Source organism: Mesoplodon bidens (assembly GCF_964165515.1).
Source record: "Mesoplodon bidens genome assembly, chromosome: 3".
NCBI classification, from domain to species: domain Eukaryota; kingdom Metazoa; phylum Chordata; class Mammalia; order Artiodactyla; family Ziphiidae; genus Mesoplodon; species Mesoplodon bidens.
The window spans coordinates 62,538,228-62,555,158 of NC_138178.1; the positions used below are offsets into that span (position 1 = coordinate 62,538,228).

General features: G+C 42.6%; 1 protein-coding gene across 1 annotated transcript in view; it reads right to left on the reverse strand.

Moving 5' to 3' along the window:
• Nucleotides 1-16,931, reverse strand: part of NPTN (neuroplastin) — a 55,324-nt gene that overhangs the window by 1,871 nt on the left and 36,522 nt on the right. The window contains exons 4-6 of the mRNA XM_081227635.1: nucleotides 10,000-10,133; nucleotides 7,615-7,888; nucleotides 600-621 (exon numbers count right to left, since the gene is read on the reverse strand). Coding sequence (XP_081083761.1) covers nucleotides 600-621; nucleotides 7,615-7,888; nucleotides 10,000-10,133 — 430 coding nt within the window. The remainder of the gene's footprint in view (nucleotides 1-599; nucleotides 622-7,614; nucleotides 7,889-9,999; nucleotides 10,134-16,931) is intronic.

Consider the following 16,931-nt stretch of genomic DNA (forward strand, 5'->3'; position numbering starts at 1 on the left):
GTAAACTATAATTACTATCAAGGTGAAATAGTAGTTTTTTCTCTACTCAACACCACTGTCTCTTCTCAAATAATAAAAGATACTTAATTATATACAGGCAGTGCTGTGCCCTCTGGCACTTAATAATTTGGGCACTGTTTGCCTGCCTCTGGCTCCTTAGTCCCCATCTCTAGGAGATTCTGCTAATCTTGGATTGATTCAAAATTTGCAATTTTGTTTCTTGGATACACGCACTTTAATGGAGCCAGGCAGTTTATCCATGCTATAGTCGAGCTTGAAATTAACTTTAACAAAACCTGAAGTCTCAGATATACTGGTGATTTCCCCCACATTATCAATTTAAACATATGGGGTGTGCAAATTTTAAGCATTTTTTTTGCATGGTATTCCACTTTGTATTGCTACTAAAAAAACTGTACAGCCTGTCCTGGGAATCAAATGGCAATCAGTCAACTCCATGTCTGGCTAAGAAGTCTACACTGCAACACTGTTTCCACTCACTGTCTTCCCCTACAGTCTTAGCTAGCCCTTTGATTAAACGGCAAATACAAAATAACCCAACCAGAAACTACTGAATCAGTGTCAAATAAACTACTTACATTGGCCCAGCTGGTTCATCGTCTACACAGGTGTTCAGTTTTTAATAATCCATTGAGAGACAGAAGAAGAAAGGAGAAAACTGTGAGACTGCATAAGGATTAACAGAACAGCAAACGGCAAGTGGCAAACATGGCTATTCATAGCATTTATTCAAGGCCATTCCATCTGGAGGTGCAAAACACTCATGGAGTTATTATTTCTAGATTCAGGTTTTTAATGGCAGGTATGTTGTTTCAATGGTTTTAGTTAACACTTTGAATGCTTGTCATGAAAAACTGCAACTGTAGCGGACAGATAGGCTGCAATATCATTATACTCATCTTGTCCCCAAGTTCCAGTGGTTCACTCTTAAATAGATGAGAAGACAAACCAACATTTCAGTTGTAAAATCCTGCTGTTTGTTTTCTTGTGGTGAATGCATGTATAGTTTTGGCTCAATCCTGCAACGTAGATGGATGTGTATGTTCTATATGTTTAACCACACATCCTCACTTCCCCAAAGGACACTGTTCTTGCTGTTTTGTAATCTTTAGGAGAGTCTTTAGTCTGGAGAATGAGATAGAGGAGGCCACAATGGTTCAACCTAATACTGGGTCAGCCAGGCTAGGCTACGCCAGCAACAAGTGTAGGTAGACCAGAGGATGTTCTGTGACAGACCAGGGAAAGCTGAATGGTGCTGACATCCCTCTAGAAAAGACTTCAGATAGAAAAACTGGCTCACTCTTGTGCCCTGGCCAAAACCAGAGCCCAAACCCAGATGAGCCATGAGTTTTTTTTTTTTCTTTTTAATCGAAAAGCTTACATTATCTGAGTTTAGGTGCCTTCTTAAATTGGTATTTTCTGATTCTGATTTGTAAGTTTTTCCTTCCTGTTTCAACCAAAGGCAACTTGGTCCCCTGTAATCAGGGATATATGTGTCTGTGTATGTGTGTGTGTGTGTGTGTGTGTGTGTCTGTACACACACACACAGATTTTTTTTTTTTTTAAGGCCCACAAAGGTGGGGGAAACAAGTTAAGTGCTCTTAGTTTCTTTTTATTTTACAAACGTCAGGTAGACTAAATGATTCAGAACTGAAGGCTTCTAGAAAAACTCTCAGCAGGATTCCACAAGGGGGCTTGGTGCACATGAAGCAGTTATGGAGATTACAGTCTCAGTGTAGGCATCTGCAGGAGCACACGTCAGGAGTAATGTCTGTCAGAGGGAGACATTGCTCCACCTGTTCCTTTGAGGCAACGGAGAGGCAAAGCCACTGCCAGCACACACAGTGACTGGAGAAAAAAAGATTTCAAAAAAAAGAAAAAACAACAAAACAAAACAGAAACAAAACTAACCACAAACCAGTGATTTAGCCAGAACAATAGGCTAGCAACACACCAGTGTCCACAGGATTCTACTACTAACAATAGTACACTATCGAACAGTACAGAGAACAAACTTAAGACTCAGACACCCAAGACATCTGTGTGCTGTGTATACAGTGGAGATATACAAAGACGTACCAGGTACTGAGACCCACGAGCCCAGCCTAGATCCTCCCTCACCACAACACCCTAACGCTCTCAGCATCCTGGCCAAGCCAGCTCAGCTACATGCTAGGAACTAAGCACTTCTGGGACTTACAGGAAAGGACACAGGAGCAAACTTAGAATATTTTTAGTGCTCTGGCTGTGCACCCGAAAACACAAAATTCTAAAGCAAGATAGCTGATTCAAGAATATCACCAATCTACTCCCAATTTTAAGAGAAAAAAAGGGAAGAGGGAATCGCGATAGCCAAGCTAATCTTTTCAAAGCGTGACACTTCAGCACTAACCCAAGCACTTCACACCATGAGCTTTTCTTTCTTCAGTAATGGGGATATATGTATGCCCTGGTGTCTGACTAATGACGTCATTTTCCAGCCCAACAAGCCGATAACGTGCAAAGGGCTGCATGAGGGGTTCTAGCAACAGTGGCTCTGGAGTAGCTGCCATGCCTGCAAGTGGCAGCAGTTGCTATTCACACTTGTGCCTACGTCTCACGAGCCCCTTCATCTCTCTCCCCAAATCCACTTCCACATTTATAAGGAACAAGGAGAAGAGCCTCAAGTCTCCCACTTTCCTGGACTGAATCACTATCTGCAGCATCACTCTCCCTTTACAGGTCAAACAAAAAAACAACTTGACCTCTAACAAGGAAATCAGGAGAGAGGGAAAGAACAGAACTACAGATAAAAGGTAAGAAAATGAAAGTAAATGAGGATTAAACAGCAAACTGAAATCCAAATTAGTTGTGAAAGTGAATGAAGTAAACTTGAAGAAAAGTGTTAACATTATGAACTGTGCATCGTATAGACTGAAGCGGAGATTAAACAAACTCCAAAAGCATGCATATCGCTCACTTACCACCATGTTTTAAGGGTTTGATGCAATTGAGGGGGGAAAAAAAAGAAGTCATAGTAACCGACAAATATCAACATACCCCCAAACCCTCAGGGCAAAAGACAGCCGCTTAAACAATGACTGTTCTCTCCAGCTGGGTATTACTCACAGCCACTGACTAGATGAGAGGAAGAGGGCTGGGGGAGAGTGGAAACAAGATGCTTCTGGAATCCATCTTATGAGTGAAGTTCCTGGTGGACCTGTTGCACACACTGATTCATTCAGCTGAATGTTGTCTTCCCAACCGAATGCATTAGAGCCCTCATTCCCCTACATCGCCTCAGAATCTGGAAGGGTGCTCTGCAATGCCTAGTAAATAACAGATTACCTGATACAATACCACCTCCAAAAAGATGGCTTTAATGTCAAAGTAAGTTGACTGGTCAAAGCTCCTTTTTCACTGCCTTCATCTCACTGAGGATGAGGTTTTATGGTTTCTAAACCCACTTAAATTTTGCCTGCTCTCAGCAGAGCAGCATTAAACCCAGAAGAGAGTAACAATTATTTTCAATTTCCTTCCTTATTCAGTCCTATTGTATTTTCTTCATAAGGTAGCTTGTTACTGACCCAGATGACCCCTGGTTAAGAGACAACATGTGTGTTTTGCATATCATTTTTAAAAGTCACATTCCTTTTCCAACATTCCTGGCCTCTTGTAAAGCTTCATAGGCTACCAATGTTTTGACCGTTTAACTGACTTTGGAACATTAGACTAGCTCTTAATTCTAAAGTGTTAAAAAGTTTGGATACATCACAGCCACTAAAAATGGTTCCCACAAAACCTCAAGGATCTTTTATACCAGTAACTTAAAGGAAGAGTGCCTATATTTGCTTATAAAATTATCTCCCTAACGTGATAATGGAAAACTCTTTTTGATGCCAGCACTTCTCTTAAATCAGCTCCTACTGTTTTCATTCAAGGTCAGTAAAATGTGCAGCAGAACTGAAGGCCCCAGCAACTAAGCAGGTTCACTCCCGATCTCACCAGGGTATTGGGAAAAGACTTAAAAGCACACTAATCACTCTCTGGGTTCAGTCAGCAGGGAACCAACACACAAGGTGAGCTCCAAACTTATGTCCAGCTGTAAGGTGGATGGAAGGCTAGAGGGATGCTAGTTGTATCTAGTCTTTTTAGAGAATTATCATTTAACATTTTCAGAGAATGTAGTCAGGAGGTGAGTAAACTGAAAAAACAAAGCCCTTACTTGGCTCCACAATTCACCTGTTACTAAAAACATTGAAGGTTAAAGGTGATATGCAGATAATCTACCTACAAGACAACCCACTGGGGCACCGATCCTCAAAGACACTGTAACAGTGACCAAAAGGGATTTAGATGTAAGTTTCACTTACAATATGTCCTGAGTATACTCCAGTAGACAAAAAGTCATGGGCCTTTTGTTTTCCCCCCCTGGAAGCAGCTAAACCTTAACCCTAAGTATTTTCTATGTGAGAAATCTAAAGCAATATTTGCTCTTCTAGTGAAACATACTCAGGCTAAACTATATAAGTTTAACTTTGTGTGTTTTTATACTTTTGTATTGTTCCCTTAGTGCTTTTCTAGTACAGCACTGAGTTACCAAAAACTCACAGACTGCCCAAATATGAATACTATGAGTTTTATATGAACTTTTTTCATATAAAAAACATCCAGTGAGTCAGAAATAAATCACTGCTATATCTTGATAATAGTGTATTCATTTGGCAGAGAAAAAGCATGTCAGCTTATTTTTTTTAAAAAGCAATTTTCACAATGGTATAAATAAGTCAACACAGAATTACAAACTGTTGTCTGATAGGTAAAAATTCATCACCTCTAAAACTCTAAATCTGTATCAGGTATAAGGTACCTCCTCATTCATTCCAAAAAGGAGTGTATGCATATATCTATATGTAAATTTGAAGAAGGGCATATGGGAGGAAAGCATATGAAGTGAGTTTGCTCTTGTGAATTACATAGGAGTTGAGGGGAAAATGGCTAAAGAAGAAAAAGACACGGCATAAGGAAAACTCAAGGAGGAACAATCAAATTTTCAAAAAAATTACTTCCAGGAGAGAAGAAAAAAGGGGAGGGCAGGACTAGGGAGGAGTCTGAGAAAAAGAGGCAGAAAGACAAAGAAGAAAACTATGGGATGGAAATGCTCGAGCAAGGGCATGTGATAGAGAATGGAGCCTGGACGGTGCTGGCTGTCAGGAGGGGAATGGAGAGAAGGCAAACACTGCAATAATTCCAGCATTCCAGATTTTTCGCTCCAATTTAGTAACAACAACAAAGTAAAAGCTGCTTGCATTACAGTATTCTTCTAAGACACTAGAGCAAGAAGGTTTTACTTTGCACTTACCCTGCAGTCATCTCTTTTACATAGGATTCATTCACTGCCTATAATAATTTATCTTAAAAGAGGTATTTTCCCTCCAGGAAGCTGTTCAGATTTGCTGGCCACAGGTGTCTTGTATAACAAACTCGTCCCCATTTGTGTTCAACAGCCATGGAGCTCTTAAAAAAAAAAGATAGCTGCTTTCCCTGGGCAGGTGCCTGCACTTGTCAGATAGAACCAATACTAACCATTCCTCAAATCTAACCTGATGGTCTTTTCCACATATGCTGGGATAGCAACCTGGTAAGTGAACCGGCTTCCTGCAAAGACAACGGCAACCTCTGACAGGACAGGCTAAGCCAATGTGTCACTCTGCCAAGAGAGGGGCAGCCAGCCTTGTCTGAAAGTAAAAAGTCAGGTTTTGAAGCCCATTTTTACCTTTTCCTACTGACTTTTTGCATCTCAATCTTTCCAAAGCAAAAGCTGAGAAAGGCGGTATTTAGCAAAGCAAAAGCATTCAGCCCTTTTCAGGAGTGAGGCATAACTGCTCCTAATAAGCCAACGCTGAAAACACACTGACAGGCAACTCTCCCCCTTTACTCTCAGATCTAGACATAGGTACTCTGCCTTGGAAGTCCTAATTTGCAACAAGAAAGAGAAATTTAGAGAGAAAAGCATTATGCATATATGAAAATCCTAAGAAAGCACTTTTGCTTCATAGAATAGCAGTTCTATGGACCCAAGAGAAAGAAAGTAAAAATCCCAGGACACTCTTATGTTGCAGGGCACAAGCCCATGTATTTACAAAGGCCCATCTGCTTCCAACTGACGTCCATCCCATTCCTCTATCTAGTTCACTGGTGAATGTACATTTGGATGGAAGTCCACCAGGTCTCCCCACATACATCGCTAGTGTCACCAAATAACATTTTCACCAGCCTCACTACAATACTCGCTCTACCTAGTGCAGGCAGAGAGACTTAGGAGCTGCTGAGAAGGAAGGAAAAGAAGGGGAGGTGGCTGCTGCTCTCAAACATGTCCTTCCAGAGACTCTGGAGCCACTGGCATGCTTTCAGGGCTGCGCTCTTCCTGAGGGAGCACCAGACCTCCCTTAGCATTCTCTGCTGACACACACGGCTAGCACTGGGTCCTGGCCAGCCACAGGGACACAGACAGCTCTCTGGGGCAGGGTACAGCACCACAGTGCACAAGCACAGACCCAGAACAGTCACACTGGAGTTGGCATCCTCCCCATCACCCAAGGCACTGAGTTTAGGTGCACACCCTTCCAGTCCAATCAGTGACAGGCAAGTGGTGGTGATGGTTGGCTGGCCAATTAATTTGTTTTCGCTGATGCTGTTATAAGGCAAGAGGATGGGGCTGGGGAGCTAGTGAGGAATCTGAAGTACTACTGGTGCAAGTCTCCATCAGTAGTGTCCCCCATTATAATCATAGGGTTAGAAATGGAACATCCATAACAAAAAAACGTAACTTCCAGGAACTTTTCTGACTCTAAGCATGTCTAACCATCTAAGATTCTTATTCTTTCCAATGCCTAACAATTGGCTGTGGTCTTGCTATTATCCACTCCCTTCTCGGACCCTGGGCCAGCTTGAGGGTGTTACTGCTTAGCTATCTGTCTTAAACTGGGGGTGGTAATGCATCAGATGCTCTCCACCATTCTTGTCTGTGAGACAGACAAAAAAGCCAAATGGCAGGGGCCTGCTTCACCACAAACCTTGAAAACCTTCTGAAGGGACCAACCAAGGGAACCAAAAAGTGGCTTGTTCCAATGGCTTTTCCCAATAACAGTCTGACTGGACTGGGGCAGTTACCTACAGGGGCTATACCAGGCAACCATGTGACAACCAATTAGATACCTTAAATCTGCCTGAAAGGCCAGGTGGCCTGCGATCTTGGGGTGGCTTCTAGGCTTGACTTGGATTCTCCTCAAGCTCAATCTGCCTGATGATCTGTATTGAAGGAGGACAGAGCTGAACAAAGAGACTGACAACTGCCCATTCCCCACAAGGGGCCTGAAGGGCAGATGGGACTGGGGTTGGAGAACACCCACATGGAGGAACAGAGCTAATAATTATAGCTCAAGGTGGCTAATCTTAGGGGTAGGGGGTGAGGAACCAGTATAAGAATTTTTCCTTCTCTCCTTTTGGGACTGAATCCCAACATTCTTATAGTCCTCTTTGGGTGCTTGGAAACCACCCCAAGGCTTGGAAACCAGCCCCAACAGTACAGCTATTTTGTAGGGATGTTCTTACCGTCAGGAACTTCATCTGGCCTCTTCCTCTTTTCATACACAACAATGATCACCACAAGGATGATGATTTCCGCCAGAATTCCCAGGAAGGGCCAGAGTGGGGCCAGGTGGCTCCGTACCCTGAGGACGGTGACAACGGAGGCAGAGCCAATGGAGTTGGTAGCATTACATTCATACTCGCCAGGATCTTCTGTGATCTGCAGGTTTGTGATGCTCAGCTCAGTGTAATTTTCCCTGTTGATGATGATGAAGCGGCCAGAGGTATTGACAATCTCCTGCTCAGGAGCAGATAAAGTGATAACACACAAAGATCAGAGTAGGTGAATTAGTGCCCAATACAGGGCAACACTAACATCCTTAGCAAGACACTGGATGGGATCAGGGAGCAGTGTCTAGTACCATCTTTGTCCAAGGGACTTTGAGTACTTGATCACTGACTGCCCTTCAATCTCAACAACAACCAGTCAACAATCTTCTAGCAGAGCCAGGGTAAAAGTCTCCCCTGTTGTTGGTCCTCTGGACTTCTCCAACTTGTATGAAGTGAAGGGAGGTCCTACCCTGTAGACCCAGAAAAGACCAACTCAATTTAGAAGATGCTGCTCCAAACACCAGGTAAGAAACCGTAACCAGGCAGAGGACGGAGAAGGGGTGTGAGCTCCATGGTCAGGCATGTATCTGGTAACATCAGGCCTATCTGATGCCTTCAGAGTCAGCATATCTACTTCACGCTTGGTGAATTCTGCAAAGTCTCCCTAAACTTCCTCTAGAAACAATGCTAAGAACTTGCTCCTAGTCAGAGTGGGGGACATTCGTAACTTCCACTTCCTTTCAGAATTACAGGGTTAAAGGAAAGTTTATTCAATCAGTCAAGAGATATTTACATTAGCATGTTACATGTTTTATATCCTACCTAAGGGGAAGGTGAGATAGAAATGGAAAAGCATGACACAAAAATGAACATGGAGATTGGCCTCAAGAGGGAACCAGACCGCCAAAAGGATGGTTAAAGGAACGTGTAAGAAGCCCCAACAGAGGGTATGTATAGAGCCACATTGCACTGAGGGAGTGGACACTGCTGGAAAGAGTCAGGGAAAGTTGGAGAAAAGCTAACATTTGAACTAGGCTGTGGGGGAGGAGAGCTGCTCACGCAAGACAGGAGTGCTCCAGGTACGTGTGGGAAGGCAGAGGTGAGAGTATGACCAGGGGTTTGGGTGGAGCTGGGACAGGTTTGCAGCACTGATCTCATGGGCTACTAGCAGGGGAAAAATCTGACTCATGTGTCAGTTCATATGCAGCAACTAAAGGATAATCAGAAATAGTAGAGAGGAAAGGCAAAGATAATCTCCAGAATGATGTCTAGCTATAGCATAAATCATGTCTACGTTTGAGTGAGGGTATGGCTGGAATGGGAAACTCACAGCCTTGAAAATTAGTTATTCTGTGAAGCTTCAACCCTAGAACTTGAAAAGCTGCCAACTTCTCTAACTCCTGCTCTACTCACTCACTAATTCCATGTTTTTCACTTATGACCTGAGGTGATTAGTGAGTGTGACCTTTGGTCCACAAGCCTTCAAAGGGTATTTTAAAAATACTGTCATATGCAAGAAACTTCAGTGGTTTTGCCACTAATTTACCTTGGTTAATATGTATAACCTTCCCAAAGAAGCTGGATTAAATGATCTCTAGGGTCCCTTCTGATTCTGAAGACTGGCAGTCAAAGAGGATGCCTGAAAAGTAGAGTGCTAGGCATACAAAGCCTGGGGAGGAATGTATGACAGCCCCTCTGACAGAATAGGAGACTGGTCAAGCATTAATCAGAGAGAAAGTGAGAGTCTAAAGTTTTGACTCTCCCATAACATCAAGAATCATCCCACAGATTGGAAAAGATGTTTTCTTTGACCTTTTCTGGAGCAGATACTGTCAGATTTCCAATGTCTAAGGCTGCCCATGGGCCTCCTTAGATTGTCTCAATTCCTAATCAGTATTTCATGTGTTCCAGGAATATGCCTTGCCTTCCCAAAAAAACAAGAAAAGTACATTAAGACCACTTTATGAGCAATATTTTCTTTAGGATAAAGGTACTAGAATAATAGTAAAATTTTAAGATTGGGGTTAGCTCTTCTTGGTGTCTTATCTTGAAGGTAAACAGCCAAATCCTTTACCAGACAGACAGCTTTAACAAGTCATGTACAGGGGTTCCATGCTGGTCAGAGACTGCCAATGACCTCCATGATGTAACCACCAAGACTCTAGAAAGGGTGACCCAAGCCACGGCAGCCAGTATGGCAGGTTGCAGAAACTAGTCCAGATGTCTAGAACTCCCCAGGAGAAACTCCAGCAACCACAGAGACCCACGTATAGAGAACCAGGGCTGCCTCCTACTCACCATAGGCATACCGTTCTCCTTCTTGCGCCAGATCCACTCTGGGTGGGGGTAGCCAACTGACTTGCAGTACATCATGGCATCCTGCCCTTCATTCTTGTTCTCACTCCGTTTATGGCCAGTGATGTCAGGAGCAGCTGTGAGAAAGAGTGTTGAATACAGTTACCACGGGAGCTTATGCTGAACAGGATACAAAGGCCCCAACTATTGGCTCAGAGCCCTGCTTCTCCTTAGACCCACCCTCATATTCAGCTTTGATAACATGCATTTCAGGTCAGAACAGAGCAATGGAACCAATCCCTTGCCCTAACCTCCCACCCACCAAAGCAGACACCAGGATTATTATATGTGAAGTTCTACTAATAATACAGGTGGTTCTCCAACCTACTGGAAGACAGCACAGGTCCAACTGCATAAATTAAGCCATCCTTTAAAGAAAATGCAAACAGAAGCTATTACCTTCTCTGCCAGTCATGGTTTTTTCTTAATACACCCGCGTTAGCAATAATTATGTATTATATCAAATGCCATATATTCCCTTAAGGAAATGAGAGATCCCTGAGATCAAAACACCTAAAATCAAGTCCTACTGCAAGGTATATAAAAACAATGAATGCTTGGAGAAGCTACGTGATGAGTATCAATGGCCAAGACTCTCCCAGAAAAGAGGGAATGCAGCAAACTGGTATTCACAAGGGAAGAAAGAAATGAACAGGAAATTCAACCAGTGTCCCAAGAGATTTTATTAACAGCTTAAGAATCTGATTTATACACCTGATTTGCAGTTATCTCAATGAACCCAATCTTAGGGGAATTTCTAGACATGCCAGAAGCTGTTGATTTTCTCTGCTTTTAGGGATAACTTAGAAAGAAATAAACAGCACCTGTGGTTTAAATATTAGATAAGTTTCAAGGATCCAATTAGCCTGAGATAGGGGCTAATTCTTTGAACTTGGCCTTCTTTGATCCTAACTGTATTTTCCATCTTACCGCATCAGTTATACTAATCCTAAAGCAATAAAACTCAAAGTAGGCCAGACGTCACTTTGCTGGCAAAGATGGGAAAGAGAATCAATAGGCCTGGTCCAAATTCCAGTTTTGCGGGTTATTTAATTATTCTGTGCTTGAACTCTATACCCCATTATCAAATGGAGTTATTTCTAGCCGCTGCCTATATCCAGTGTCTTGCATAGATAGATGTCAAAATATTCATTTTGAGACTATAAAAGCCTGTACAATTGTATTCTATCATGGGCTGACCCCATGTTTCCCTTTTGACTGGCTTGGCTTTTCTTGGCTTAAAAATAATCCAACATCCTGCTACTCCCAGACTGTGCTTCCCAGACCACCTCTTAAGGCACCTGGATAGGAAAAGAATGAGCAAGGCCCCAAGCCATCTCCACAACCTGCCAAACTAAGGCCTGCAGTACTACTCAGCGTGACGTGTTTTCTAGATAGGACATTATAAAGGAAATATCTGTTTTTCCAGGCACAGTTCCTCACTACAGAAGGGAATGAGTCAGGCTAGCTCAAATTCCCAACACACCAAATTTCTCCCACAGCCAGTCAGTCACTGTTCAACCTGGTCACCTTCCTCAGAGCTTCCTTTAGTCAGTAAATATTAAGGACCATCTTAAGCACTCCAAGGAAGGAACACACTCCACAGCCATACTTAAACACCATCATGGGGGAGTAGGGAGACACAACAAGCAGAAGAGCTACATTTTGCCTCTAGTTGTGTTTCATTCATTGGACAAACATCTGCTGAGCACTCGTTACATGCCAAATACGTCAGAGTGGTAGGGGAAGGCCATTCTGATGAGGTGAATTTTAGCACAGTCATGAAGAAAGTAAGGGCGTAGGCCACATATATCTGTGGGAAGAACACTCCAGGTAGAGGGAAAGGCAAAAGCTCTGAGGCAGAAGCGTGCTTGTTATGTACAAGGACAGCATGGAGGAATTTGGCTGAAACACAGGGGGACGATGGTAGGAGACCAAATCAGAGAATGGAGCCCAGATTGGATAGGACTTTGTAGGACAATGAAATTACTTTGGCATTTACTCTAAGTCAGCTGGGAAGCCACTGGTGAATACTAAGTGCAGGTATGAAATTATCTGTATGCTTTAACAGGCTCCCTCTGGCTACTATGTGGACAAAAATTGTAGAGACGATAGTGGAAGCAATCCAGGCAAGGGGGAGAGGGTGGTATGGATGAAGGCAGTAGAAGTGAGGAGATTCTGGATATATTTTATAGGTTAAGTTAATATATTTGCTAATGGACTGAATGTGGAAAGTGAGAGAAAAAGAAGTCAAAGATGATCCCAAGGTTTCTGGCCTGAGTTAACTGCAAGAGTGGAGTTGACAGTTACTGAGATGAGGAAGACTGCGAAGAATTAGCATTTTTTTGGTTTGCTTATTTTTATTTTGTTTTGTTTAGGGATGGAGCAATCATGGTAGTAAAAAACCAGGAGTTCAAAGTTTAGGACATGTTAAGACTTATTTAACATCCAAGTGAAGTTGTCAAGTAGGCAGCTGAATATCAAGTCTGGAGCTCAGGGAAATGGTAGAGACGTAATTTTCAGAAATCAGCTTACATGTGATGTATTTTTCCACTTTCATTCTCCTTTGCCCCACAGAGAATACTCACTCTATTTACTCTGGCCCAGTTATTTGACTAATTCCAATGTATTGTGAATTCACTAACATCAGCTTTTGCCTTGGAGACTCATCCCTAAGATTACACGTAAGAACTACCTAGAAGGCTAAAAGCTGAGTTGGTTTATGGCTCCACAGTCTCTAAAAAGCTACTATTCTTAAAGGCCAAGACCTGGGGAGACAGGTGGGGATGGCCTTCACTCCTGCCTTGGTGCTCAGGAGAACACCAAGTCCTCCTTTCATTCATGTACTTCCAGATTCTACAGAGGCTTCTATTTACAGATGGGAAGGCGCCTTAAAGGCTACTGTGTGCAGAGACTATACAGGAACTTAGTGTGCATACCCACTCCGCAATTTATTGGCCATGTTTACATAGTGAAGCCTGTTAAGAGTTTTCAATGGTTATTACATGTACTGCTGCTTTCTCCTAAACTCAGCAAAGAATACTGAGTGAAGCTTGGGAATAATGTCTTCAAAAGAATAATGCCCTGATTATTCACCCTTGAACTGGTGGAAGTATCACTAGTGTACCAGGAAGACAGAAGATTAACCCAAGTAACATCACTCTAACCTTATAAGGAATGATTATAACAACTATCACTTTAGCCTCTGGGTCAATAAAGTTTTTTCACTTCTCTCTGTCCTTTATGGTTGCTGCTCAATCAGTAAGCCTGTTCCTGCCCCACCAGCTGAGCAAGACAGCAGACCCACAGCAAGAAAGGTAACTAGGCTCTCAGAGCACATGTCAGCAGTGGTCAGAGAGGAGGGGCCCCTTAGGGCTCAGAGTCCACCTCTTATATAGTCCACAAATTCTTTGATATTCTTCCCTTTAAGAGGTAGAGCCTAATTTCCCTCCTCTTGAGTGTGGGCTGGACTTAGTGACTTGATTCTAAAGAATAAAATATAGCATACGTTTTATATATTTATAAAATATGTATTTTATATATTTTTTCCAATATAGAACATGAATCAATATATAGAAAAAATATATCTATATGTAAAAATAAAGGTGTGCAAATAGTTCACAAAATACAAAGTGGCTTCCCTTGCCCTCCTTCCCTCTCGCTCTCTCTCTGGCTCTTGCTCTCTCTCAGAACACACGCTCTGGGAGAGGGGAGCTGCCACGCTAGCAAGACACTCAAACAGCCTATGAAGAGGCCCACGTAGTGAGGAATTAAGGCCTCTGCCACAGCCCGAGGCAGCCATCTAGGAAAGAGACCCTCCAGCCCCAGCCAACAACTGGAGAGACCCTGAGCCAGAACCACCCCACTGATCTGCTCCCAAATTCCTGACCCACAGACACTATGAGGTAATAAGTATTTGCTGTTTTAAGGCAACTTATTGTGCAGCAACAGGTAACAAATATAACCACCCAATGAGGCAGACATTACTGCATTTTTATAGATTAGAAAACTCAAGTTTGGTAAAGTTATTTAACATCTAAGATTATACCGCTAGTAAATTCTGGTATAGCCAGAATCCAAATTCAGGGCTATCTGACTCCAGAGGCCATGTTTTTTGTACTTTACCATATAGAAGGGGAAATAACCAAACTACAACAGAGTCCATAAATAAAAATATACAATATGCATTACTGGTAACTGCACAGCAAACTGCCCAAATGTTATCTTTGCTTGTAGATGTACTAGAACGCTGTAGACCTAAGGTGGGACTGATTTATCTGTCAAGGGTTCAGCTACTTCATATACTATAATGTAAAGAGTTTTAGACTTAAGTCAGAGAAATTTGGCTCTACTGAGACTCTATTACTCACTGAGTAACCTAAGGTGGGTCAGTTAAAATCCTTTGGGTTTCAATACTTACTTCTGTAAAATGGGAATAAAATACCCACACTTCATAGAGGTCTTATGAGGATTAATTTACATCTCTATATCAATCTAGCACAAGATTGGAGCCCAGGGTCAAAAATAAACATTTAAATTGCATTATTAGTTAGGGAAAGGAAAGGTTAGGCTAAGACAGGCATTATGAGTTCTAAGAAATCAAAAAGATGCTGATTATTATGTGTTTTCTCCCTATTTGCTAATATAAACAGGACTTTTGTTTGTGGCTCTAATAAGGTTTACTCAGGTCAGATACTGACAAATTATACTGATTAATGGCCTATTTATATTGATTATGGTGCCTCGCCATATATGGGCTTGCCACTTAATAAGCACCTACTTAACTAGGTCCTGTTGGTTTGCAGGTAGGTCTGAGGAGTCGGACAGAGCAAATACTGCTTAATTCCCTTTACCTTCTCAGGGAGGCACAGACTGGGTAGCAAAGAAGTAACAAAGAGATCCTTAGAAGAGATCACACACCCATTTGGGAATTAACTCATGATCTGGCCTTGTTAGCTACATACTCTAATCCCATGAGTTAATGGATGGACCCTTCCAGTATGCTAATAAATGGCAACACTGGGGTTCCAAAACAGTCTTAGTTACCCACCAACACCTGACCCAATATCATTATCTAAGCCTTTGGCTGAGGACAAAGGCATGTTCCTCAGTACCCTCTGCTGCCTAACCTGCAGGCATTTAGAGAGAAGCATCCAGCTTCTCTGCCAGGCTGGTGGCTGTAGAAAGTGCCAGCTTAGGCAACTAAGGCATGTTCAGCTGAAGATGATGTTAAATAAAGTTAACACAACAGAGCTGAGACAGGATCAAGGTATGGGGCCTCTTACCTGGACTGCTTATTTAGTGCTCACTTTTCAAAGCAAATTCATAATCTTGCAACTCATTTTCAAAGAAACTCCATCCTTAAAGATATTGCACAACGTCTCATCATACAACACACTGATAATGTAGAGATGGTCTCTTTGCTTCCTTCATGCAACCTATCAAATCCCAGAGACACCTCATATTTTCTATAGGCAAAAATAGAGGCTTGGCTGAAGGCAGAGGGAGAGTTAAGATTTACTGCTAGCCAAGGGCCAAGCCCAAGAAACAATATGAGACTGGCTGAGATGGAAGCAAGAAAGATGTTGGGGGACTTCCCTGGTGGTGCAGTGGTTAAGACTCTGTGCTCCCAATGCAGGGGGCCTGGGTTCCATCCCTGGTCGGGGAACTAGATTCCATATGCATGCCGTGACGAAGAGTTCTCTTGCCACAACTAAGGAGCCCGTGTGCCGCAACCAAATAAATAAATATTTTTTAGAAAAAGAAAGATGTTGGCTTTTTGGCTCAATAATTATACAGAACAGATTCATCAGTGGTTGTAAAGACTAGAGCAGTCTGGGACTTGTGATGCCTTCTGCGGACGAGGCTTTTCCCTTTCCTGCAGGTGAAACCACTGAGTAGGAGGCACTGAAGTCTCCATTAAGAATGATTCTAACCTTGGCTGTACACTATAATCATCTGGAGTGCTTTTAATAAGCCGGATGCCTAGGCCACAGTTCATATACCTTAAATCAAGTTTGAGAACCACTGCTCTAACACTTTTCCTAGCATCAGTGTTTGAGATCAGGGGACTACAAGGGAGTGTCTCATAAGACAGGGAGATGAACGCGTGGAGGTGTGGGGGGCACTGAGGTGACAGTCTCAAAGTTAAGAACCTGACAGTCACTACTACTAGGAAAAGAAGCTTAGAAATTGTTTCCTTCACTAACCCAACCTCTCATCTGTGTCTATATAAGGGAACCACAGACCTTTAGAGCCTTACAAAACCTTCAAGATCATCTATCTCATCTTACTTCATCATACACTTGGGGAATCTGAGGCCCAACGAAGGAAAGTGACTAGTCAGGGCCACAGCAAGTTTATAATGGCAGGGCCAGGATTAGAACCCATTTCTTCTGTCAGTCTAAGACCTTTTCATTGGTATATGCTGAACACAGGGGTGTGGCTTAGTGCTTAGGAACATGGGCTCTGGTACTAGGGTGCTTGGGTGAGAATTCTGGCCCCACTGGTTGACTATGTCACACTGAGCAAATCATTCAATTCCCTTGGAGCCTCAATTTTCTCACCTGGAAAGTGGAGATAATAATGGCATTTACCTCAGAGTTGTGAAGACTACAGGAGAGGAAAGGGACAAGTAATGTGCCTGGCACATAGTAATAAGCACACAGTAACGTTAGCTGTTCTTATTCTTATTAAGGTAGGTCAGGGTAGCACCCTGAAGAGAGGAAAAGAAGGAACAGGTATGGTTATTTGGGCTATGGTTCACGTTCAAAATGTTCAAGCAGCTTCAAGATATTATTGTTATGCTTTCAGAGACTTTTCAAGTCAGGGCAATTCTGAGACAGAACCAGCTTTGACAACAGCTCGAACTTAAA